The sequence below is a fragment of the Notolepis coatsorum genome (genome assembly GCF_963971535.1).
Source record: "Notolepis coatsorum genome assembly, chromosome: 3".
NCBI classification, from domain to species: Eukaryota; Metazoa; Chordata; class Actinopteri; order Aulopiformes; family Paralepididae; genus Notolepis; species Notolepis coatsorum.
In genome coordinates, this window is record NC_140167.1 from 38870767 (window position 1) to 38896445 (window position 25679).

The window sequence follows — 25679 nt, forward strand, 5'->3', positions numbered from 1 at the left end:
GCACCATCTGCTGAAGACTTCCGAAGGTTATGAAGACGTGTGGGGAAGAGTATTTCCATCTATAGATCAATAACTATTCCACTGGCTCCATTGAATGTCTGGCAACAGCGCACATTTCCAAGCGTGAATGTTGAAATACACACGCTTTTTATAGCCTCAATCATCATGAGACCAGCATTGTGCTTCTTCACTGCGCCATTAGACAACGCACGAGAAGGGGGATGAACATTAGGCTTATCATCATCACACAGTGACCACGAACCTCCTCCTTAGAGTCATAGATGTCCTCTTCAATGAGAGGAGAGGAGTGCAGCTTCATGAGCCAAGAACAGACAGAAAACACAATTGCAGGGTCTTATGAGACAGAAAAGGGAAAATGACAAGATTTAAACGGGTGTATTCCACAAACATTTTCTTTTTAGGTTGTAATTTTGCAAAAGTAGACATTTTGTAAAGATTATTTTCTGTTATTTTATGAGTTTTTTTTTTGTCTTCAGCTCCAAAGGTAAGGAAAATGGAATCATATGACATCATCGTGACTGCTTGAGATGGCTGAAAGGCAATATGGACAGTCATGTTAATTTACCTGTATTAAACATCTAAAATTGTGGGGATTTGGACATACTTTGGCAGGATTTACTGCAGAAACATCGCCACCGGGTCGGATCCACAGGAGTTCTACTGAATGGTAAAAGTAGCCTTTCCAAAGAAAACTTGCTTCATCAATAAAAATAACTCCACATTTACAGATTGCAATGGATGTTTATGTTCACCCTTTCCTCTCTCATCATCAAAACAAATCCCAATGTGGGAAACTGCTGGGTGGGAACAAACAGCAAAATCCCCTTGCAACAGGAAGCAACATGGTTTATGGGAAATGTGGTCTCACCATGAGAATAAGGCATTTCTACGAGATCCTGTGTGGATTAACCTTCTGTGTATTGTTGCAGTGAAAGGGTTAACCGTTTGGTAGTGCAGCAGTGAAAGGGTGAACATAATACAGGTTAGACTGCTGTGCAAAGGTCAAACAAGCCTCTCCGCTCCATCTCTAGTTCAGCTCATCAGTAAAACTGACAAGAGGAATTACTCAGGCCTAAGTGGCCTGTCAGGAGGTCCCGTAGGACACGGGATAGGTACAACAACCCTCCCTCCCGGTCCCCTCCTATAGGTCCTGACCCCTGGTCGGCCTATGGCGTGCCTGGCTGAGTAACAGCAGGTCCCCGGATGTTGGCGTTTGATTGGTGGAGGGCCAACTGGCACGGGTGGACCAAGGGTAAATGGGTGGGCACCCGGCGATTAATCATGCCCGGCTTAGCTTGGTGCTTAACAGATTGTTGAAAAATGGATGAGAGGAGGAGGAGGAGGAATTTGCATTGATAGAACGGCAATTCACATTTAAATCTATTATTCCTGAATGGTGGTTCGGCTGCCACATGATAAGATGTTTGATGAGTCTCGTAAGAGGAGATACTGTAAGGCTACCAATAGTTTTGGAAACTGTCTCTTTTGTTTACTGTAAATATAAGAGTATCACAACTAATATGACAATGTGATATGATATATTATGGTTGAAACTTCTCGTTTTAGTAGCTTAAATGTAGGTACGATGTAAAAACATCTGTCAATGCGATTCGATGATGTCATAGGATTGCATTTTCTTCACTTTGAGCACTCATGAAACAAGAGAAAAGAAAATCAAGGAATATTTTAGGGAAAAAGCCTAGATTAGTAGAATTACAACCTAAAAGTCATTTTCAGTGGAAAACCCCATGAGAGATCATGAAGCACATCAACTGAGTGTGGTGGAGGTTATACAACAGGGTCAGAGCAGAGACGAGTGACCAGGGAACACCCTCTCACCTGGTCGTCCGGCCTGCCTTCATTCTGCACCATGGGCTCCGTGTCCATCTGCACGTCCTCTCTCTCTCCTTTCTGCTTCTCGATCAGCGAGGCGCTGGACACACTGAAGATGCCATGGACGTTAACGCGAACTTTGACCTTCACTTTAGAACTGTCGCCGTCTGGCTGGGGGACAACGTTCTGCACCGAGAAACAACCTGGAAGGAAGGGAGGGAGGAAGAAAGTCGATGAACGAGTGGAGGGAAAAAGAAGAGCTGTCTTGAGGCGAAAGAACACTTGATGTAGTCAGAGAAAATTGACAAGCGCACTACAACATTTCCAGATCCTCAATAAAATTCTGAGAGAAGACGGGAAGGGGATGAAGGCTCAGTGGCTAATCATTTAATGATGTTCCGAACTGAAATCCCACCTGGGACTTGTCACACTTTTGACACACATGCGTGCACACACACATACACACACAAGGAAGAGGGAAGCTAGGTGCTGAAAACGGCTATGGAGTCATCAGGACTGGGTCCGTGGGAATGCAAACCGTAGTCCTAATTACCATCCAGGTTGGAGACCCCCGTAGGGAAACAAAGGAAAACTGTCCAGGACTGATGACACACCAGGAAATCCTCTCATACACTACTAGTGCTGCGGTGGCATGAAAACCCCTGCACTGCAGTTTTTGTGTTTTTACTTGAAATGAGGGTTTTATGAGGTATTTTTCATGGATTAAGAATGTTTTGTGACCCCAGGGCCAAATGAAACCCATTTAAAATCCTTTCTGGTGATTTAAGAATATGTGCTTATTGATGTAAAGATCAGGTTGTGAGGTAACAATATACTATGGTTGTTTCATGGGGACAGTCTACACAGCTGCTGTATATCACAAGCTCTTTTCATATATTACTTGGTAACATACTTGGTTAATGTGCACCTGCTCTGTGCATGATTCAGTATGTAATGCTCCTTTGCAAATCAGCCTTGAAGGAATCTGTTTTTCAATGTGTATATAATGTAAATATCGGTGGATGACAGCATCTGCTATTAGATCTCAGATGAGGAGGACAGTATTTAGTGGTGTGTGTTTTCAAGTTAGACTGGGAAGCCAGTTCTAATAGAGCCATGCCGAGGTGGTAAACACTGATAAGCACTGGTGGGGGGAGGTTTGGTCAGAGCTACGGGGAGAGTTTGACATCGATAGAAACGGACGTTTAGTGTGTTAAAGGTGACCAGCCGTTGCCATGGTAGCGTGTCACGTAGTAACGAGAAGAGGGGGCGGGGCCCGTTGCTAGGGGGAGAACGTTATGAAAGGTGAGTTCCTTCCAGGGTAAGTTAGATTGAGACACGACGCAGAGGCGAGCAGACGCGTTGATCAGAGACTTTGAAAGGATCCCTCCTCCCCTCGCGGGGGGGGGGGGGAATGGAGTGCCACGTCATCACCATAGCTTCGGCTAACAACGAAGGCTTTTGGACAGCTAGGCCGCACGACCACCGAGCGGGGTGACAGAAGAGAGATCGTTAGAATAATGAATTTAGTTCCTTCTAATGCTTTTCAAGGACGGAAAGAACTGTTTTCCATCTGGTACAGAGGCTTTGTTTATGGAATAAACAACGTTTTTCCAAGAAAGGTACCAAGTTTGCCAGTGTTGTTTCTTCGGACTACGGATGTACTAACAGGGTTGATACAGTGTGAGACAGCTAATGAGATATCCAAGTAAAATAACACAACAACGCGGAGGCCAGTCACGGAGCAGCAGGTGGATTAAATTATTAAAGGCTAGAAACACTGTTATCTTTCAGCCTCTTTCTCGCTCGCCAAAAATAGCCTGAATCAGTGCGAATCAGGTCAATGATATCTGGTAATTTAGTGTTAGTATTGTGGCTCTTAAAATTAGGCTAGTTAACAAAACATATGAATCCTCCTGCAAAATGTAATTTTGACCTCTCACCCTACATTTCACCTATCACACATTTTATTTTAAGATAAGATATTCCTTTATTGATCCCCTTGGGGAAATTCAGGGAAAATGCATTTTTATTACCTATATGTCTTTCTTCTATTATTACCCTTGAAGAGGTGTGTTTTTAGTCGACAGTGGAAGATTGGCAGGGTTTCAGCTGTCCTAACTGTGATGGGCCGTTTGTTCCACCATTGTGGAGCGAGGACTGAGAATAGCCTGTTTCGTTCCTGCTTCGTTCCACTCCCCCCTCCCCTCTGCTGCTATGTCCCCAAGGGGATCAATAAAGTAATATCTTATCTTATCTTGTGCAGTTTCACGGACAAAATTACTGGTGAACGGGAAAGGAAAACATAATTTTCGCCATAGGTGGGGGAAAAGGAGCAGGGGTTTGTCAAAATTACCACAACGCATGAGAGGTTTATAAAGGTCTTATCATTTTATACTTTAAAAGGACCTCTGTGGAAACGAGTTGAACAAGAGCTAAGTGAAGTTAGACTATGTGATGTTCAGAGAGGGACAGAGTGGAGAAAACTGTGTGTACCTATCCTGCCGTCCGGGTAAGGGAGCTCTTGGGGACTGCTGTAGAAGGCCTCAAGGTCAAATGGTTCTTTCTTGTGGAAGGTGATGACTTTGGAGAAGGGAGCGGCATGGTTCTTACTGAACACCTCACATTCTCTATGACGGGAATGGAGGAGAATAGACGGGTCGTGGATAAATGATGTGTTAATAATAACATTGTTCAGCTAGCAGAATACCTCTTTTCATTGTTTACTAGACAGAAACATGACCATTTATTATTTATGATTGTTCATTCAGAAAAGTAGCACGTCTGCTTACCCAACACCATCATCTGTGGGAGACTTCCAGCGCAGGGTGATGGGAAAGGGAACTACGTCGGTGATGGAGAATTCACGCACCTTAAATGCTGGGGACAAAATTGCACACTACACACAAACATTCAGCACACACACACACACACTTAATAACAGCAAATACAGAAATCAAGAGAGAACCATGGGGGAAGAATTGTAATTGACCTCAAGCCCAGCCCTCTTTTCTGATCCTCCTAATCACAACTCTTGCTTTCGAACAGTTGTGATTGGAGGATCAAGAAAAGAGGGTCAATTATGGTAAATTATGCAGTTGTTTCCTCATATATATCACTTACATAAAAACAAGTAGGCTACTTAGCCTACTGAACATTCCACTTGTCATAGGTTTAGTGTACCTGTAGTGCACAGCCCCTAGCGACAGCCTCGTCTGCATTGAGTGTGGTGCTGACGTCTTTGCCAAAGAACTTAGAGATCCTTTCTTTAATTGATGGGATTCTAGTGGCTCCTCCCACCACCTCGACTGCATAGATATCATCCCTGCTCAACTCTGATACAAATTTACAGAAATGTATTATAAATAAAAAAATAAAAACATACACAAACCATATTGGATCTGATAAAAGAAAAAATAATCCTCTTAACTAAATGCAACGAAACTTGAAACACATACTTGATTGTTCAAGAGCTGATTTCAACGGTAACTCTGTTCTCAACAGATACTGGGTGCACATCTCTTCAAAGTGGCTCCTGGCAACGATAACGACGAAAGAACAAGAAAACATTCATTAAAATCACAATTTGAGTTCTATCTGCAACACGACAAGTCAAGACGAAGGAGGGGAATATCCTTGTACCTATTCATCTTGCCCGTAACATCAATGTCATTCATGAAGCATTCGATGTTCAGGGGCAAGTCGGAGGAGTTAGCGCTCATCAGCTTCTTCAGTTTCTCACACTCCTGCTGTAGTCGCAGCAGAGCCCTGGGGTTCTCCCTCACGTTCAGCTTGTACCTGCCCTTGAAGTCCTCGCAGAAAAATTCTACTAGCGCCTCATCAAACTTACGACCACCCAGGTTGGTGTCAAAAGCTGTGGCAAGGACCTGAGAGGGAAAAGAAAGGTTTGTGTTTTATTTAGTTTTAACTAAATAAATAAGTGGGTAAAACTTTATTTGTATCATAACCCTGTTCAATCCTCTTAACTCATTCAGAGCCACGCCCATATGACCAAATTAGGTCTAGCGTGCCAACACTGAAGTCAATGGGAGGACGGGGATTTTTGCGAACGCTTAAACTATATCTTAAATTATGGCTATGGGTCTAATACACCCGTCGCTTATCAATGACTTGCTTGCAGTCAACATGTACGAAACGGGTTGTTTTTTCATCGGTACATTTCCGTTTTATACCGTTTTGAATACGAGTATAGTTTTGGAGATTTCTAGTAATTCCAGAGAAAGACACGATAATAGCCCTTTAGTGGAATACACAAAACACGTTGTCATTTTCCGGCTGATTTATGAATCGTTTTCAAATAAACGCTAGATTATCAATAGTATATGTGTGCTCATGTACGAAGAGAAGCGGGGTCTGAAAAATCGCTTCTCTCTACTTTGGTCGGCGCGAACCTCACACACACACACACGCTCCGATGGCAGAGAAAGGAACATCTGATTAACCCAAGACTGGTAAAATATAGTCCTTACCTCACATCAGATGTTCTGCAAAAAGATTAATCCAATTCCTGATCGCCATTCCAAATATTGATCGCGTTTATTGATCGAACGTTATAGTCCAAAACACATAATCAACGCTGCTCCCAGCCTCCCCAATAAATGTGGTAACACGATACTGCTTGCCCGAGAAGGGAAACCTGGACCGGAGTTTTCTTCCTGATGCACATGTAGTATCCTCAAGAATATGTGCATAATCTTGTGTAATTTTAGCAATTGTACCTACCGGTATCTAATTTACATGATTAGAAGAATTATGGTAAACTTTATATTACCAGCAATACGTTAATATAATTAACCAAGTTCACATTGACTGTGAGATGGAGAATTGATTAGACAGGAAGTTAAGAGCGGAACCATGTAGTTCAGGTGATGCGCCAGGCCCCCCCTAGGTGACGGTTTCCGCCCTCTCACGCCAGAGGAGTCTTGGAGTTAACTGAGCAACATGTGTCTTCATTCCTCTTGATCATAATCTATGCTTTCAGGTCAGTACACGGTGAAAAGTACCGAAAACACTATCGTTTAGAAGTTATAACGTTAGGTGAAATGAGTAACAAGAATTGTGAAATGAGTTGAATGTTTAACCACGTCAGTAAGAATATAAAATATGTTATGTGCACGCACATTGTGATATGCATTTGCCACGAGGGAAAATGGCGTTTTCCACGTTATCAAATACTAGCAGCCAGTGGCGGCCGGTGGGTATTCGCCACTAGGGGCGCTATACCAAATATTTTGTACAGTACAGTACCACGCAACACTCATGGCAAGACGTGAGCGATTCGACTCACGCTCACGGCAATGAATCGGCTCTTATGAACGAGTCGCTCAGCTGTTACTACAACAACACACAACCAGTCAAATAAAGTATAGTCTAGACTCTAATTCACAACTTGAAACACAATATATAAATAGAAAAGTTAGAAACAAAACTCGCCCGTCTACAAACACAGGCAGATCTCTCCCTCTCTCCTTCTCTCTCTCACACACAGCGCGACGTGGAATCGATTCGTTACACAATCAGACCTATTATATACCAAGAATAACTTCAGTATGAGTACAGGGCTGTACACATATTTTGCATATTGTTAAACGAGCCAAGGCTAGCTATTAAACTATCGATATGAATCGAAAATCTGGGACCCTGATGTAAACAAGACAAACGTCTTTCTCTGGTCTGCATCCCCTTAACAATTGTGTGTATTGAGCCGTACTGTATTGTACCCATTCTGCAATCTGTTAATAAAGTTCTCATTCATTCATTCATTCAAACATAGACGATCTCTCTGTCTCTCGGATCAATCAAATCAAATAATTAACACATGTATGTTGTCATTTTAAACAACTCACCATTCATTCATTATGCATCAGCAGCATCAGAGAGCATTTTAGTAGTTACATTTTCAACAAGATTGCTGCTATTTAAACACTTCATGGAAACGGGGTAACGTTAACCTTATGTCGACTGTAGTATTGTATGACCTCGACATAACGTTTAAACGTTAACGTTACTCCGTTCCATGCACTAAGTGGCCAGCTAAGCTAACGGAGCTAACAGCTAGCAGTAGCTAACGTTAGCTGAAAGCTGTAACGTTACAACGAATCAGCTGTTGATATTATGCGGCATCAGTAGACAACGTATCATGTATTAAACTAGAGTTAAGATCGCTAATCTACCTTGTTGTTGGCTTGTTGATAAAGTATATCCACTCCATGGCATTGTCCATCCAGCCTGTGTTGATGTCCATCCATTGTCCATGCATGTCCCTCCACAGTACTGCCTCCATAATATAGCTTGTTACTAGCCAACAAGTACTGAGTGCCTTTGTCCATGTCCGCCTCGAACAGCCTGCAAACTACCTGGCGTTCTATCGCCATGCTCTAAGACAAACTCTAACCTTAACCAACTTTGAAAGAGTGCCTAAGCTCAGTGTAGTAACAGTTGCTGTTGTTGTGACGAGTCGACTGAGTTGCATTCTCTCTCTAACCAACCCGAGAAATGCGGCAATGGAAAAAAACTGGCATCGCGTCGGCCAATCAGAGAGCGTCTCCGCGAAATGCGGCTATGGAAATTCTTCACGGAAGTTCACACGCTGCTGGCTAGACCGCTTCAAATCGCGCTCGGATTCCAACATAATAGTCATATTTCAACGCACAACGCCGTATGCACTGATTGGCTGTGACGGAGACAGCGATCAAACTGTGACGCGCACGCAGAGCGCTATCGCTTCTTGCCCGGGCGAGAAATATGAAAAAAAAAAAAAAAAAACGTCACGTCTTGCCCATGAAAACTATGTTTTTTTAATTTAGATAATAACGTTATATTGTGCATTGGAAATACAAACATACTTAAAATGAGTAAATATTATTAATTTTAAACATGTTTATATTATTTATAGGGCTATAAAACACAAAAACGAAAAAGTTTTATTGTCTTGTTCTCTGATTTAACAGCAGCTGGCCAGCTGGCCAGCAGGTGGGTCGGCGCCCTAGCGCCCCTAGTGGTAGAGCCGCCACTGCTAGCAGCGCATACCTGCCGCTGGGGTATAAAATATGTTATATTATTAACACATTGAGTGCCAACGGCGAGATTAGTCGTGTTAACTCGCCATGCGTTGAGTGCCAATGACGAGTTTTTGCTTTTATTAGCAATATCCATTCATTTTTCATCCATCCAGCCTGACGTTATCATTGGGAATGGGTCTGAGCTCGAAAAGGGGAAATACCGCCGCCTATCGTCTCCCGGATGGTATTGCACATCATTGGATTGGATTGGGTGGGCATGTGCATGTCCATCAGAAAAAAAGTCCAGTCCGGGGTTTTCCCTTCTCTGGCAAGCAGTATCTGTTACCACATTCACTGGGGAGGCTGGGAGCTTTTGTGTTTTGGACTATAACGTTGGATCAATAAACACAACCAATATTTGGAATGGCGATCAGGAATTGGATTCATCTTTTTGCAGAACATCATGATGTGAGGTAAGGACTCTATTTTACCAGTATTGTGTGTGTGTGTGTGTGTGTTGTGTGTTGTGTGTTGTGTGTGTGTGTGTGTGTGTGTGTGTGTGTGTGTGTGTGTGTGTGTGTGTGTGTGTGTGTGTGTGTGTGATGGTAGCACTGACCAGGTCATGGATAATAGATTTTTCAGCCCGCTTCTCTAGCGTGCTTAAGTACACATATACTATCGATAATCTAGCGTTTATTTGAAAACAATTCATAAATCAGCCGAAAAATTACATGTTTTGTGTATTCCACTAAATAGCTATTATCGCGTAATTTCTCTGGAATTACTAGAACTCTCCAAAACTATACTTGTATTCAAAACGGTATAAAACGGAAATGTACCAATGAAAAAACAATCCGTTTCGTACATGTTGCCTGCAAGCAAGTCATTGATAAGCGAGGGGTGTTTTAGACCCATAGCCATAATTTAAGATATAGTTTAAGCCTTCGCAAATTTCCCCCGACCTCCCATTGACTTCCTTACTGGCACTCTAGCCCATATATGGTCAAAGGGGCGTGGCACTCAATGTGTTAACACTTTGGATGCCACGGGCGACATAACACGTGTTATCAGCCCGCTCCCTGAATGCCCACGACAACAAATATCGTTTTATTTTTTTATTAGCGATCTGAATTCATATTTCATCAACCGAGTCTACCGTTGGGAAACCAGCCCCATCAGGAGCTCAGATGTGAAAAAAGCGCCCCCTATTGTCTCCCAGATGGTAATGCACCCTTTTGGAATGGACTCAATGAAAATGGATGAAAAAGAAAATCCGGAATCCACATTTTACTTCTCACGCATGTACCCCGAGCCGATCGGATTCATTGTGGAGCTTCAGAACAGAGTGTAATATGTGTTTACAGTATGTAGCATTGGATCAATAAAAGGATCAGGAATTGGAAGAATCTTTTTGGATACCATCTGATCTCAGGTAAGGAATCTATTTTACCAGTCTTAGGATAATCAGACCTGTTTTCACGGAGATATAAGCTTTTCCCCTATGTGTGTGTGTGGCTGTGTGGCTGTGCGAGTGATCAGGAACTAAGAGAATCGATTTTCAGCTCGCCTATATAGCGTGCATACGTAGACATATACTATCGATAATCTAGCGTTTATTTGAAAACGATTCATAAATAGGCCGAAAAATGACAACGTTCTAGAATATTCCAGTACAGGGCGTTTATCACGGAATCTTTTTTATTTTCCTTGAAAACAAGGGCTTTTCAAAATGCTATAAAACGGAAATGAACCGATAAAAAAACAATCCGCTTCGACAATGTTGACTGAAAATGAGTCATTGATAAGCGACGGGGCAGATTAGACACATAGCCATAATTTAAATGAACCGATAAAAAAACAATCCGCTTCGACAATGTTGACTGGAAAATGAGTCATTGATAAGCGACGGGCAGATTAGACACATAGCCATAATTTAAAACATAGATTAGGCGATATTAACGCTAACATTGAAGTGGATGATGGGCATTCAAGGGGGTAAAAAGGAAAACACGGCCGGCTCTGAAAGTGTTAAGGTACATTGTGACTTGTTTATCCAATGCTGAAACCTGAGCGCTGATTATAATGTGAAGTAAGGTCATTTGACTATAAGGTGACCTAACGAAAATATGGAACAAGTGTAATCACTTTCCCTGAAAATGTGCCTGAAGGCTGCAGTATGTATACGTCACCAGAACGCACATGTCATTATACACCTCCAGTCAGAACTGAATGTTAGGAGACACCATTTTGTGAAGTTTTAATAGGAGCAAATGATTCTAGGAAAGCAATATTTCCCATGAAGTTTAAGAGCAGTCTTAAACTACCCAAAGTAGGTTACGGTAAAAGTAGGTTTGACTTTGGTGCTCTCTGACCTATGGACATTGATGACATGTGGCGATCTGTTGTTTCAATAGCACATTGTAATAAGTATTTAAATTACTGTTCAAGACTTTGGCTAAAAGAGGAATAGTTAAGCTATCTCTCCTGCTCTCTCTCTCTCCCTCCCGCTCTCTCTCTCTCTCCCCCCGCTCCCGCTCTCTCTCCCTCCCTCTCTCCCTCAATCTTTCATATCCCCTAGCCCCCCTCGTTTAAAGGTGTAATCTTACATTGTGAGTTATCCTAAAAGCTCACACATGCACGTGTAGAGTGAATATTTGGTATTACAGTAAAGAGAAGTATGTATGATTATGATTTATGATTTAAGTGAATATTTTGACAACTATTGATATTGAACCCAAAGGGGAAATGTAAATGAAAGAATATGATTTACGTGAATGGTTTGATAACCAAAGATAATGAAACAAAGGTGAAAGTAAATGGTCTCAATTAGGGATGTCCCAATAAAAAAAAATTGCTCCCGATCCGATCCCGATCATGTGATTTTGAGTATATCTACCGATACCGATCTTTCCCGATCTGATAAAAAAAAAATATATATATATATATATTTTTTTTTCCCATCCCAATTTCTCACATTACATTCACCCTGAATGTTTTTTTTTTTTTATTATTATCTTTCTTCCCCTCTTTTTCTCCGAGAGACCGGAGACTGTCACATGCTTTCCTCCGACGCATGTGCAGCCTGCCGGCAGGCCAGCCTGACCGCGCAGGTTCTCACCGGGGAGAGTGTAGCGTGTGGGAGGTCGCACTATCTCTCCCTAGTTCCTACCCTTGCTGAGCAGGCGCCCCGACCGAACTGTAGGGGTCGCTGTCCACAACGCCCAGGACCCACCCTTCAGCTTTCCCACCCTCTAATACCGGCAATTGTATTAGTGTGAGAGGCCAGCCAAGCTGATAGCAACGCCGGGAGCTGGATTCGAACAGGCGAATCCAGCGTCTCCGGTGTTGGTGATGAACGCAATCTCCGCTACGCCACCTGACCCCCCATTCACCCTGAATGTTGACGTTATCCAGGTGAAAAGTTAACTTCATTCAAGCGAGGCATTGCAACCGGAGTAATCTAAAAACTCTGCCTCCAACCTGCTGCTTCATGAGAGCAATGGCGCCATCGTCTGTAAAGATCAGGTGACTGCAAGTTCTGCAACTAGTGGATGTCCCTCATCCTTGACATAAATCATTTTATGTATAATTAAATCAAAGGAAATGCGTTTGTTTTGGCGTTTGTTCTGCTCTGTTTGACAATAAATAAATGAATGATGATATGCAATTTAAATCAACTGCCCAAAGGAGTAAACTCGATGGGGGCTTAGCATTTCCAGACTTTAAATATTATTTTCAAGCTTACTCTCTGAGACCTCTGATCACTTGGTTTGACGCTCAAGCAGCGGTATCTTGGCGACCATTGGAGGAGAAGTTGGTGTCCCCATATAGACTTCAGGATATTGTGTATACCAACATATCAATTAAACAATGTAAATTACGATTTGGCCCTCTTATCACACATGTGATCCAGACTTGGCGTGACACTCAGAAAGTGGGTACTAACCGCCATCAATGGCACATGCATTCCCCTCTATTTAATAACAATCTTCTCCGTATTGGACAACAACCTATTAGGTACCCTAGATGGGAAAAGAAAGGCATCCACACGTTGGGGGATATCTTCGATAACTCTGGTCTCCGCTCTTTCCAGGATCTATCCAACGGATATGATCTCCCCGGAACCTCCTTTTTCTTTTATTTACAAATAAGAGCAGCTCTGAAGGCTCAAATATATATATATATATTTTTTTTACTTCGCTTTGCAATATTATAGTGAAATATTTTGCACTGTTGTCGCATTTATCTTGTTGAAATCCTCCCACAGGTTCTTTTTTGTAAGTCGACTGTTTTGCACACCCCTATGACAGCTATACAGCTGTTCCCATGGTGCTCAGCTGTCAGCAGTCAGCTGGCCTCCCGCGCCCGCGCGCAGTTCCCAGGTAATCACACAATGCTGCGGTTGCATTCTGTATGTGCCGTCTTTCATGATGGCAACCCCCGCTAAGAAAGTTAAAGCAAAGGAAATTCGGGCATTCCAGCCCTCGTGGACAGACGACTACGGGTTTGTGTGTCAGAAGGACCGTGCTGTGTGTACTTTATGTTTAGAAAATGTAGTTTGCAGAACGTCAGGTGTGAAACGCCATTTTGAGACGAAGCATCAAAAAAGTTTCAAAGATCAGGCGGATAAGACAGAATCGATTAAACGTGCCGTGGCCAGGTATGGAAAGCAAGCCAGCACCCTCAAAGTGTTCACGACTGCTAAAAAACACGCAACTGAAGCAAGCTATCGCATTGCTCATTGCATTGCGAAATGTGGAAAGCCATTCACTGATGGCGAGGATAAAAGATATCCCCATGGGGAGCTCCAGTAGCTCACCACGTACCGCGAGCGCTATTTCAGCGCCGGGGACAACCGTGCTCGTCACGGATCTGGGGTTTAGCGAGTTCGAATCCCGGACTGCAGCCGTGCCTTTCCCAGAGTGTCTTCCCCCCCATCTCAACCCTTTCAGCCTGTTTCTGTCGGTCATCCTTGACCAGAATAAATGCGATAAACGTATAAAAGAGCCAGGGGAATGGCCAAAGTAAAAAAAAAAAAAAAAAAATCATGTCAGCTTGAAGTGTTGAGCGACGCATCAACGAAATGTCAGAAAATATCAGAGAACAGCAAACAGCTGGATTAAAATATGCTCCGGTGTGCAGCTTAAAGTGACCAACTACAGCCCCCAGATAACGGAGCTCAGTAAAGCAAAACTGTTTGTCTGCATTGCACCCCTGCCCCAACTCAGATTTAGTGTTGATACAACCATCATAATAATATTGTTAATAATAACAATAATAATGATGTAATAATGTAAACATTTTCATTAAAAATACCTGATTATGAGAAAAAAAATTACGATGCATGGAATATTGTTGATAAGGCACACTAGTTACAACTATATTTCAAACTTGCACTTCATGTCAAAAAGGTTGCTGACCCCTGCCCTAGACGATTGAATTTAATGGGTCTCAGACCTGACTCTCTATGTACCTTGTGTCCAAACGGTGCCACAGGTACATTTATGCATATGTACTGGGAATGCCCTCCTGTTGTGATTTTTTGGGAAAATGTTACATCTCAGCTCTCAGACATTTTCTCTTTGACCATACCTGTATCTCCTTCTGTATTGTTATTGAATGATCTCTCTCAATTACCAAACTCTATACAGGTGAAAAGACTCATTTTGGCCGGCCTCACAGCCGCAAAAAAATGTATTGCCTCACGTTGGTTTCACCCAGACAAACTCTGCCCGAAGGTATGGTTTCTCACCTACCTTGATGTGATCTATTTGGAGATATCCACGGCACGTGTTATAGGGGTTAAGGAATCTAATATCGCAATTTGGTTGGCTGCAGTGGCAAAGTTAACACTTTAACTGCCGGAAGACGCTTTTATGCGTCCTTCCCCGCCATGCTCAAGTTGCCGAGGACGCCGTAACTCGTCTTTGATATCAATATTTCAAAAATCTGTGATCGAAATCATATTTTCTTTCCGGAGCCCTGAGATGTACTGGTGAGCTCCCATCAACTGTTTAACGGTTCGAGAGCGCCATCTGGTGGCCGATCGGCAGATCGGCCAAGAGGGAGAGGCTCGCCAAACAGGAAGTGCTCATCCTATGTGCTCCGGGCACTCGCGATCGGTAGCCGGACTCCATCTCAACACACTGGATGATCAATAGCTCGCCCTAACTCAATAAACAACGTTATTTGGATGTATATAGTAGTATACAACCTGGAAATGGTTCTTCAGGATAAACATCCCATAATCGAAAACGGTCTACACCACGCTGATCGTCCAACGGCGCGAGGAAGATACGGTAAGATTCAGCGTTATTTTTGAACGTGTTCGATATAAACTGCTCTGATGAACATATGACCTACACTAGATGAATGATATAACGCTGCCCATGGAATTATAAGCGATCCCCCGCCCATCCGGTCAACATCAGATGATACGTAGAAACTTCTAGAAGTACGTCCAATTGACATTTTTTATATCGCGCCGATTGCCATCAAACTGTATTTCATCATCAATATAATGCATTTGGGGCTATAGATCACGTTCTGGAGAAAGCTGCAGAAAGAGATGAAAACATACTTATACATTAGACCATATTTTACTATGAATATGTGAATGAAAAAGTTTAACGTTGCTACACAATGAACAATACATATAGGAATTTGAATGGGCCATAATAATGGCAATTTAGCAATAGAATTTAAAAAGTTATAGCCCTGCAAAGAAGGGGTACTTATCCATAGACAAATAGAGCTGGCAACCTATGGTATATCATGAATTTAGCCTTAGGCAATCAAAGTGTTAAAAGAACGCATATGTTATGTACCACGAGCCTGATCACTCCTGTGTCACTGTGCAGGCAGGCCTGATCACTCCTGTGTCACAGGGCATGCAGGTGAGGGCTGCCAATTAGCCAATTCGTGCTGATTGGTTACCTGCTGGGAGTATCTTTAAAATCAACACTGGTAACACACATGCAGTGTCGGTGTTTGGAAGAGGTGGTTAACAGATAGATAGTCACGTTCTTCCAGTCCTTATCCTTTAGTTTACACTAGTAATTCCTTAATATAGTAGCACTTTGAGTTAATACACAAGTTTTGGTGTCGGTTGCACATAGGTTGCGTGCCTTTGAGCCAGGGTCGTAACAGCATATAAGTTTGGAAATGTTTGTTTTGATTTTTGTTTTTGATTACTGAATGTATTGTGAGTGTGACTCACGTTGAGGTCCTTGAGTGAGCGGGGGAGGGGGGGGAAGAGAACGAGCGAGTGTCCATGTAGGATGATCACTGTACAGTCTGTCTCAGTTATTGTCTTGTCATGTGGTGTTAAGTTATTGTCCTGGGAAGTATTTTTATGTATTATTATTATTATTGTATTGTGATATGTTTGGTTCATGTTGAATCTTTTTATTTTTTTTTTATACATTTTTTTTTTTTTTTAAACAAAACTAATGCCTCAGTATGAGTTTAAGACATGAACATGGTCATGTTTGTTGAATTAAATTTTTGATCCCGATCTTCTGAAAATCACGTGATCGGCCCCCGATCATGTGATCGGATCGGGACATCCCTAGTCTCAATGAATAACTTGATAACCCATGACATTGGTACAGAGGAAATGTACATATGTAATGTAATATGATGTTTTGTTCAGAGTTTTATGAATAAAACTCTGAGAGGAGTCTTGGAGTTAACTGAGCAACACGTGTCTTCATTCCTCTTGATCATAATCTATGCTTTCAGGGAGTGAATGGAGACCGGCTGCGAACATGATTTGTTCCGGTACCCAGTAGCCCATTGGGACCGGTAACACACAGTCCCAGCCAATCCAATCCAATGATGTGCAATACCATCCGGGAGACGATAGGCAGCGGTATTTGCCCTTTGCGAGCTCAGACCCATTCCCAATGATAACGTCAGGCTGGATGGATGAAAAATTTATGGATATCGCTAATAAAAGAAATAACGATTAAAACCCGACTATACTCGTGATTGGCACGGAACGCATAGCGAGTTAACCTGACTATACTCGTGGTTGGCACGGAATGGGTTAAGATCCAAATAAAACCTTATTGTGTGCGGGGGGGGGGAAAGGGCAATTGCACAATAACAAATACAGTTAACGAAAACACAAAATAGTCAAACAGAAACTGAAGCAGAAGCAGGCATGAAAATAATAATTTGTGTCTTTATGTGAAGTATAACGACAAACCTTGAGTTTGCCTTTGTTGAAGGCAGTTATGGAGACTTGGTAAGATGAATGTCCAATATCCACAAACACTACATTTCTGGGCTTCTCCTCTGGTGTAGGAAGGTCCTGTTTGTAGATCCCATAGGCCAAAGCCACTGTTGACCAGAGAGGAAATCAACCACAAGTCCAAATATATACACTTGTTTACTGTATGCTAAATTGCTATAATAAAAAAAATGCAAGACGACTTGCCCACCGGCGCAACGCGCCACTTTGCCGACCTCTAGCGGCTCGGTGTGCATTTTTTTTAATACAATATATGGAGAGAATTAAAGCCATATTTGTTGCCTGTCGATTGCCCTTTCAGGCGACAAAAAACGCTCAGCGGTTCTCAAGTTACATGCCGATATGTGAGGCGTGTGCCAAAGTACACGGCAGACTTTTTTTTCTTTCGATTACCACCCCCGACTCCCGGGGCTCTAGTTCCGTCAATCATTTGGCGATCTCGAAAATTAATGGACAGGGTTTTAACCAATGAGAGTGGCTTTCCAATTATACCCGTGCACGTGGGGATCTGCGAATCAGAGATCTAGGTGAAAAGTCACGAGCGATAACAGGAAGAGAAAAAAACGCAGAATGCATTGAAGTCAATGAGAAAACCGAAACCTGCAGAGCTTTTTTTTTGTGTACACCGTTTACCAAAATCGCTCCTAATCACTCATTTCTGAACGGATTTTTATGAAATTTGGACATGTACTACATCAGGCTATGGACCTAGGGTGTTTTCCAGCTCATACCCATTTTTAGGATATACTACTTCTGGATATTGCAACTACTACAGAAAAACGTGAGTAACAAGTTTTTCTACAACTCAAGTTCAGACCTATGTTACTCTATTTCATTAGCAATAAAAGTGATCTTTCTTTATTGTATCTGAAACTTCAGAATGTTATCTTTCAAAAGAGACCAGGCTTATGCATGTGCTAAAGCCTGGTATAAAGTATAAAGTATAGTATTTTGGTTTGCAAAAAAGTATGCAGTCCTCAAAAACGAAAACCAAAATGGCCACTTTTTGGGGCGCCTGTTAGGAGGTTTTAAACAAATCATTCATCATTTCATGTGTTATGAAGTTCCATTGTTACACCAGACCTTGCAGTGAAACAATGCCTGAACTGTCTTCAGTCTGCCAGCCTATTTTATGACTGTGATATTCCCAACCTTGACAATACTGACAATACTTGTGTTATGGACCCCAGGAAGAATAGCGGGGGTCCAAATAAACTTAAACTTAAACTAAAACTGAGGAACCATGCACCAAGTTACCATAAACCAGTTGCAAATAACAAAAGGAGAGAGTCAGTTTGCTGCTATGCATCCTACCAGATTATTACCAACTCCTTGCAATTCTTTATAAGGATACTGACCTGCGGTGGTGTCATTAATCAGACGCAAACAGTTCAGCCCTGCAATTTGAGATGCATCAAACACAGATCTTCTTTCAGCGTCTGTGAAAAAACTTGGGACCTGTGAAATACATGGAACACAAGGCAGAGTACATAACGGCATGGCGTGATGAACTGAGTTTTTGTTTAATTGACCATTGTTGAAGTCAGAGGTTCTATGTAGGATTGTTAGTAACTGTATAACTGCATATATAACTGTTTCCACTAGAGGGCGCTCTAGGCGGAGCCACTCAAGAACACCACCAGGTGGCGAGTATAAATAGAGATGTCTCCTCCTACTCTATCTCTTTCCCCCCAGCCTCTCAGTGAGAGGAGAACTCTAGAACTGCTGCTCATACCATGTGAATGAATAAACCACGCCAGTTAAAGGCTAAAGATAGAAACCATGCCTCTTGACCACATTATTGTCGCCCTATAGCCGGATTCTGTCAACAACCATATTCAAACCAGTGGCCAAGGTGGAAAGAAATCCCAACCTGAGCATGATATAAGAGTAAAATGGCCACCGTGTGAACATGGTCAGTACAACCATGAAATGATGTCATTACTCACAGATATGACACAGTCCACCACTGGTTTCTTCAGGGCGCTCTCAGATGTCTCCCTCAGCTTGGTCAGCAGCATTCCTGTCATCTGCTCAATGGTGAAAACTTTGTCCTCATCCAAATAGCGTACCTATAAACGGAGGGGGGGGGGGGGGGGGGGGGAAATTAGGTTTAAATTAAATGCAAATGTAGAAGCCAAAATGTGAGACACTTGGTTGAAAGGCGTAAGTAGAGGTCAAGTGAAGTGCAATGGAAAAATACTGACAAGGGAATTAAAGGAATAAAGGTGTGTGTCTGGTGACGGCAGAATATGGCCAGAGTGAGAGGGAAAGGGACATAATGGAAGTGAAGTGGAAAACAATGCACTGGAAATCTGTGCTTTTACCTTAATTCCAGTGTTGCCACTGGCCAGTTTATGCAAGCCATATGGCAGCTTGGGTTTCTCCCCCTGGACAAATGGGTCGTCAAATGCTCTGCCGTGGAACTTTTTGAAGCCATGGACTGTGTTTTTGAAGTTTGTTATGATCTGGAAACAAGGAGCTCCTTATTATCCTGTGTATAGAACAACTTTTATAATAATTAGTATTACTGATATATGCAGAGACATATTTGTCAGATATTTATTGCTATAATGTTAAATATGATTATGTCGATCACAAATGTATACAAAGAAAAAGACTTAAAGGAAGACACCAAGTTGGTGTCAAGTTGGTGTCACAACAGTATGGGAAATACGCTTACCGTCTTCTCCAGAGTCAGACAAGAGGGATAGTACCAATTTCCTCTCTGTGCGTTCAGTAGAAAGATATCCAGGTGCAAGCTAGCCTAGCTTAGCACAAATGAATGGAAGTGGATACGGATCAGCTACCACCTCCACTGGAGTTTTAAGCTAGGCTAGTGGTCCATATCCGCTTCCATTAATTTGTGCTAAGCTAGGCTAGCTTGCAGTCGGATAGCTTTCTACTGAACACACAGAGAGGAAATTGGTATCTATCTTCTTGTCTGACTCTGGAGTCTCGAGAAGACGTAAGCGCATTTCACATAATGTGTTCCTTTAACAGACAATGTTGTCTGACAAACTTTGATTTTAACATGTAATGTTCCATTGATTACAGAAGATTCTATGGACAGCCACGGTTGATCTTACTTGACCCTTGGCTGCATTTCCGATGATGCGATTTTTGGAGGCCAGAGATACACAAGCCCTTGAGAGGGAGAAAAAAAGCAATTAAACAAATCCCTAATATCATAGTAGTCCTAGGCTGTTGCTATCTACCGATTTCTCAAAGATAGACTGACATCATAAATAACGCTGGGCCAAGAAGAAGAGGGCTGAGACTAAAGATGGCTCCAGATGAAGTTGATTTCACAAGGGAGTCTGAGTGACAAATATGAACTAGGCCAGTAAGACGGAAGAGTTCACCTTCAAAAGTAAACTGGTCCCTCGCTTCAAACATCACTTATCAAGCTCATCTAACACTGTCCTGAGAAGACAACCAGTAGCTCAGCATGTTGCTGACAAAGAGGATCCTTCTAGATACAGTGAGCTAAGCAATTCATTTAATCAGCAGGGCAGTGACAGGTCACTTTCTCCACCACCCCTCCTCTTCCTCCTCTCCCCCTCCTCCACCACATCCAATTAATGTGGGAATTAAGGTGATATTGGTCCCGTATCAAAACATGTTATTCACCCCCCTTTGATACGCACATTGTTTTCAGTCCGTTCATGGCCCACACGAATATGTTTTCTTGCTGAAGTTAACTATATCAACCAACTTTGTCTTTGACACGCACTGCGCAGCACTGAAATGCGCACTCGTAACCATGCTCACTATGTCAAGGGCCTGCAACACTGATCGCCAGTGCGTGTCAAAAGGTATAATAACATGTTATAACGATATAATAAGGCGAGTCTTAAAGAAATACTTATCGCTCTTGAAATGTCATTTATGGTGCAACAGAGATGCACGAGATACATGCGACATTTTAGATGTTTAAAAACTGCAATGACATCGAATAAAACAATAACTAAACATCCATCCTTTCAGCTTTCACCACATTTACTAACACCCCTGTTGTCTATGCTCCATCGTTGCACATTGAGTGCGCCTCCAATTGCAAACATTGCGTAACAAAGTCACAGCTAAATTTCACGGCGATGTCAATGATATAATATAGCGGCTACTACTTACGGTGTGCATCTGTCACTGTAGTCATTGGCGATGGTCTCAATGCCACCGCTCCTGGCCACAGCGATGTAACAATTTTGGAAGCCCACGTCAATTCCTACTACGGACATAATGAGCGTTATTTAATTCGCCTCAGTTATTATAGGCTATTCCCGTAACGACCGCTCTTGACACACCAGAAAAATATATATTATTTATGGTGCTCTATTCCACAATGATTTAAATGCACCAAATAATGCCTTTTGTTCTAATAATAATAATAATAATATATAAAACAGCTAGCTCAAAGTCTACTAACTGAATTAGGCTACTAGCTGTTATATAAGACAAGCTGTTTACAGCCAACTCATTCAATCTAATCCCAGTAAACGACGATGTCCAGAGGATTCTCCTACCCCAGAGCAGCACCCGGCAGCCCTAACAAACATGCGCGATTGTAAAGGATGCTTCTTAAACCCGCCCTCTGTCATCGGTAATTGGTTAGGTGGCGCCCAAGGTCTGCTTGATTGGTGCTGCAACCATGCTATAAGAGAAACATCTAGAACTCCTAGAGAGGGAACCTGTGTGTACGTCACTGTCAGGGGTGGTCGGTCTGATGACCGCAGTGGCCTACTAGTGATGAGATTGAATTGAATTGAATTGAATACTTTATTTTGACACAAATCGTATGACAAAAAAAACATTTTAAAAGACAAGACAATAACAGTGTCAATAACGCAGGTCAAAAATGGATAAAACACAATAAAGCCAAGGCTTGTTTCCATTGTGGTCCATACATGGAACATAAAAAGGCACAGAAACACAAATGGACATGTACACTGACAGGACACATTCTAAAAAAAATAATTATAAAAACACCTAACCTGACAACTCATACAGTTAACGTTAAAAGAAAATCCGCAAACCCTTAAAAGCAACTCATGATAAAAGAAATAAAAGCCAAGTTATGATAAAAGAGATAAAAAAAACAATTTAAGACCAATTTGAGTTGCTGCTGAGCCATGTTTTTAGGGCGGATTTAAATCCGAGAGGGGAGTTCAGGAGTTTTAAAAATGTTGGCAGGGCATTCCACATTACCGTAGCAGAGTAAAAAAATGCATCTTTCCCCATGCATGTCCTGACTCTCGGCGGGACCAGGTCCGTGGGGCTTCCTCTTGTGGCGTGTTTGTGGACATCTCCTACTTTATTAAAATAATTGACTAGGTACTTGGGGACCGTTTCTTTTAGTACTTTAAAAACCAGTAGCATTTTAAGCTGGTGTACTCTTTCTTCAACCCTAAGCCATCCCAGCCTGCTAAAGTGGGCTGGCGTTAGGTGAGTCCTAAAGTGAAGGTTGTGCAGGAGTCTCACTAGTTTGTTTTGGGAGGTCTGGAGCTTTGTCTTCATTTGTTTTGATATGTTGCTGTACCATGAAGTGCAAGCATAGTCAAAGTGACATTGGATGAGGGCTCCAGCTAGGGTCCTCAGAGCGTTCCTATTTATGAACGAGGAAATTCTAAATAAAAATTTGGTTTTTTGATTGACCTTAGTAATAACTTTTTGTGCCATTTTTTCGTTAGAAAGTTTGTTATTTAAAATAAAGCCCAGGTAGGTGACCTCCTCTTTATCCTCAATAATGTTTTTACCTACTCTAATTTTAAAACCCTGGGATTTCTTTAGGTTGGCGTTTGACCCAAAGAGTATGGCCTCTGTTTTTCCCAGATGTAGAGACAATTTATTGTCACTGAGCCAGGAGCAGATTTTTTTCATTTCACTGCTCAGGACACTTTCCACTTTAGACTTATCCCTGTCTGAGACCAGGAGTGCCGAGTTGTCAGCAAACAGGAACAGGTTGCAATCGCATGCCGATTTCATGTCATTAATATATATTAAAAACAGTTGAGGTCCCAAAATGCTTCCTTGGGGGACCCCACATGTCACTGGAAGGGACGAGGACAAGGTGCCATTGATGTCTACCACCTGTTCTCTTCCCTCCAGGTAGGACTTGACCCATTTGGCTGACTTGCTATCAAAGCCTATCGCTCTCAATTTTTCTAGTAGGATGGAATGGTTGACCGTGTCAAACGCCTTTTGCAGGTCCAACATTACCATCCCACAGTAGTTCCCCTTGTCCATCTCCCGTTTTATATAATCTGTCAGGTACAGTAAACAGGTGTCAGTGGAGTGTGATTTTCTGAAACCTGATTGGAACTGGTACAATAGTCTATGTTCAGTCAGGTAGTTGTCTATCTGCTCATATACCAGCCTCTCAATTACCTTTGATATGGAACAAAGGATAGAAACGGGGCGGTAGTTACCTGGATCTAGTTTGTTTCCTTTTTTAAATAGAGGGGTTACCCTAGCAAGCTTGAGTTCTTGCGGGATGTGACCCTGGTTGATGGAGAGGTTGGTGATATGGGCTACAATGGGAGCTATGATGGAAGCAGAGTCTCTGAGAAATCTGGTGGGAATATTGTCATGGCCTGTGGCTTTTGTTGGCTGCAGCATACTGAGCTTTTTCATAACCTCTTCAGTAGTTACTTCAGTCAATTTAAAATCATTTTCACGTACACCCAGTTCCTTATAAAAGGCCTGGATGTGCTGTATGCCATATCGGCCAGAGTGGATCGGCAGTTTGTTCACCAAAGTGGTAGCAACAGATACATCCATTTCCCCCATGGGTCAGTGTGATAGGTGTACAACAGTAACTAGCATAGTGATATGAATCCCTCAGCAATAAAGATGATTGTTTAAAATTATTGGGCAATTCTTCAAAGAGGACAACTGTCTAAAATGTCCGGATTTCAAATGGTCTGATAATAATCTTGTTTTTTGTAATAATGTAAAATATCTTGGAAATTTTTTATTACCTGAGCAGATGACAGCTGATGATGATATTTGCATGCAATGCGCTTGCGCATGACGTATTTATGTACAAGCAAACATTCACTCTAGTAAATTTAGTCTGTGTACAGATTGGTTGATTGAAAACTTTATTAACAGATTGCAGAATGGGTACAATACAGTACAGCTCAATACACACAATTGTTAAGGGGATGCAGACCAGAGAAAAACTTTCGTCTTGTTTACATCAGGGTCCCCCATTTTCAATTCATCATAACATGACATACAGGTAGACAGTACTGTTGCATCTAGACATTTATGACATACCAGATCTACAAATATACAGTAGTTTATGTGTACAAAAGAAGTCTAAAAAGAGAGTATATCTTGAGGGGAAGAAACTGTACATTGGGAGGAGGTTGGGTAGGTGGGGTGGGAAACTGTACATTGATTGATTGATTGATTGATTGATTGATTGATTGAAAACTTTATTAACAGATTGCAGAATGGGTACAATACAGTACAGCTCAATACACACAATTGTTAAGGGGATGCAGACCAGAGAAAGACTTTCATCTTGTTTACATCAGGGTCCCCCATTTTCAATTCATCAGGACATATATTACATACATGACATACAGATAGACAGTACTGCTACATCTATACATTTATGACATACCAGATTTGCAAATACAGTACTGTTTGTGATACAAAAAGAGTCCAGAAAAGAGAGTATATACATTTGACGTAAAAACTGTACATTGGAGGAGGTTGGGTAGGTGGGGTGGGGTTGGGGGCTGTACATTGGAGGTGGTTGGGTAGGTGGGGTGGGGTTGGGGGCTGTACATTGGAGGTGGTTGGGTGGGTGGGGGGGGGGGGGTAGGAGGGGTGAGGGGGAACACTGTACAACTGTACAAGCAAAACTGTACATTGGAATATTGACAACCATACTTGGTCATTTACTGTACATTGGAGGGGGTTGGGTTAGGACATTTACAGGGGCCAGTTTCCAATTGCAGTCTCCCGTAGGTGTTCTTTGAGAGTGGTTTTGAAAGTGGGTAGTGATTCACATTCCTTTACAGCTTTGGGTAGGGCGTTCCACATTGATGTGGCATAATTGCGAAACGTGTTTAGTCCCTTGTTTGAGCCGAATCTGGGTGCACACATTCATCCAAGATAATTGTGGTCATGTATGTCATATATGTTATGATGAATTGAAAATGGGGGACCCTGATGTAAACACGACGAAAGTCTTTCTCTGGTCTGCATCCCCATACACACAATACAATTGTGTGTATTGAGCTGTACTATATCGTACCCATTCTGCAATCTGTTAATAAACGTTTCAATCAATCAATCGGCAACCGGACCTGTCCCTGTGTTTGGGCCGCATCTGGGCTGCTTCCGGCAACCCCGGACCTGGCCCGCTTCCAGCCTGCCGGACCTGGCCCAGTGTACTTGGGCCGATTCCGGGCAGTCAGTCATTCCGCATTCTGGGCCGATTCCGGCAACCGGACTTGGGCAGATTAATTTCTTCCGGCCTGCCGGATAGGGGCCATTAATGGGCCAGAACCTTTTGGCCACCTGGGGTG

The 25679-nt window shown here is 42.3% G+C and overlaps 1 protein-coding gene across 1 annotated transcript in view; it reads right to left on the reverse strand.

The window, feature by feature from the left end:
- Window positions 1-21406, reverse strand: part of hspa4l (heat shock protein 4 like) — a 31890-nt gene extending 10484 nt beyond the window's left edge. Inside the window, exons 1-13 of the mRNA XM_084310405.1 lie at window positions 21268-21406; window positions 20223-20280; window positions 19461-19601; window positions 19083-19205; window positions 18492-18591; window positions 17089-17222; window positions 5497-5741; window positions 5313-5389; window positions 5038-5189; window positions 4647-4753; window positions 4351-4484; window positions 1861-2057; window positions 263-313 (exon numbers count right to left, since the gene is read on the reverse strand). Coding sequence (XP_084166531.1) covers window positions 263-313; window positions 1861-2057; window positions 4351-4484; window positions 4647-4753; window positions 5038-5189; window positions 5313-5389; window positions 5497-5741; window positions 17089-17222; window positions 18492-18591; window positions 19083-19205; window positions 19461-19601; window positions 20223-20280; window positions 21268-21374 — 1626 coding nt within the window. The 5' untranslated portion in view covers window positions 21375-21406. The remainder of the gene's footprint in view (window positions 1-262; window positions 314-1860; window positions 2058-4350; window positions 4485-4646; window positions 4754-5037; window positions 5190-5312; window positions 5390-5496; window positions 5742-17088; window positions 17223-18491; window positions 18592-19082; window positions 19206-19460; window positions 19602-20222; window positions 20281-21267) is intronic.
- Between the last annotated feature and the right edge of the window lie 4273 nt (window positions 21407-25679).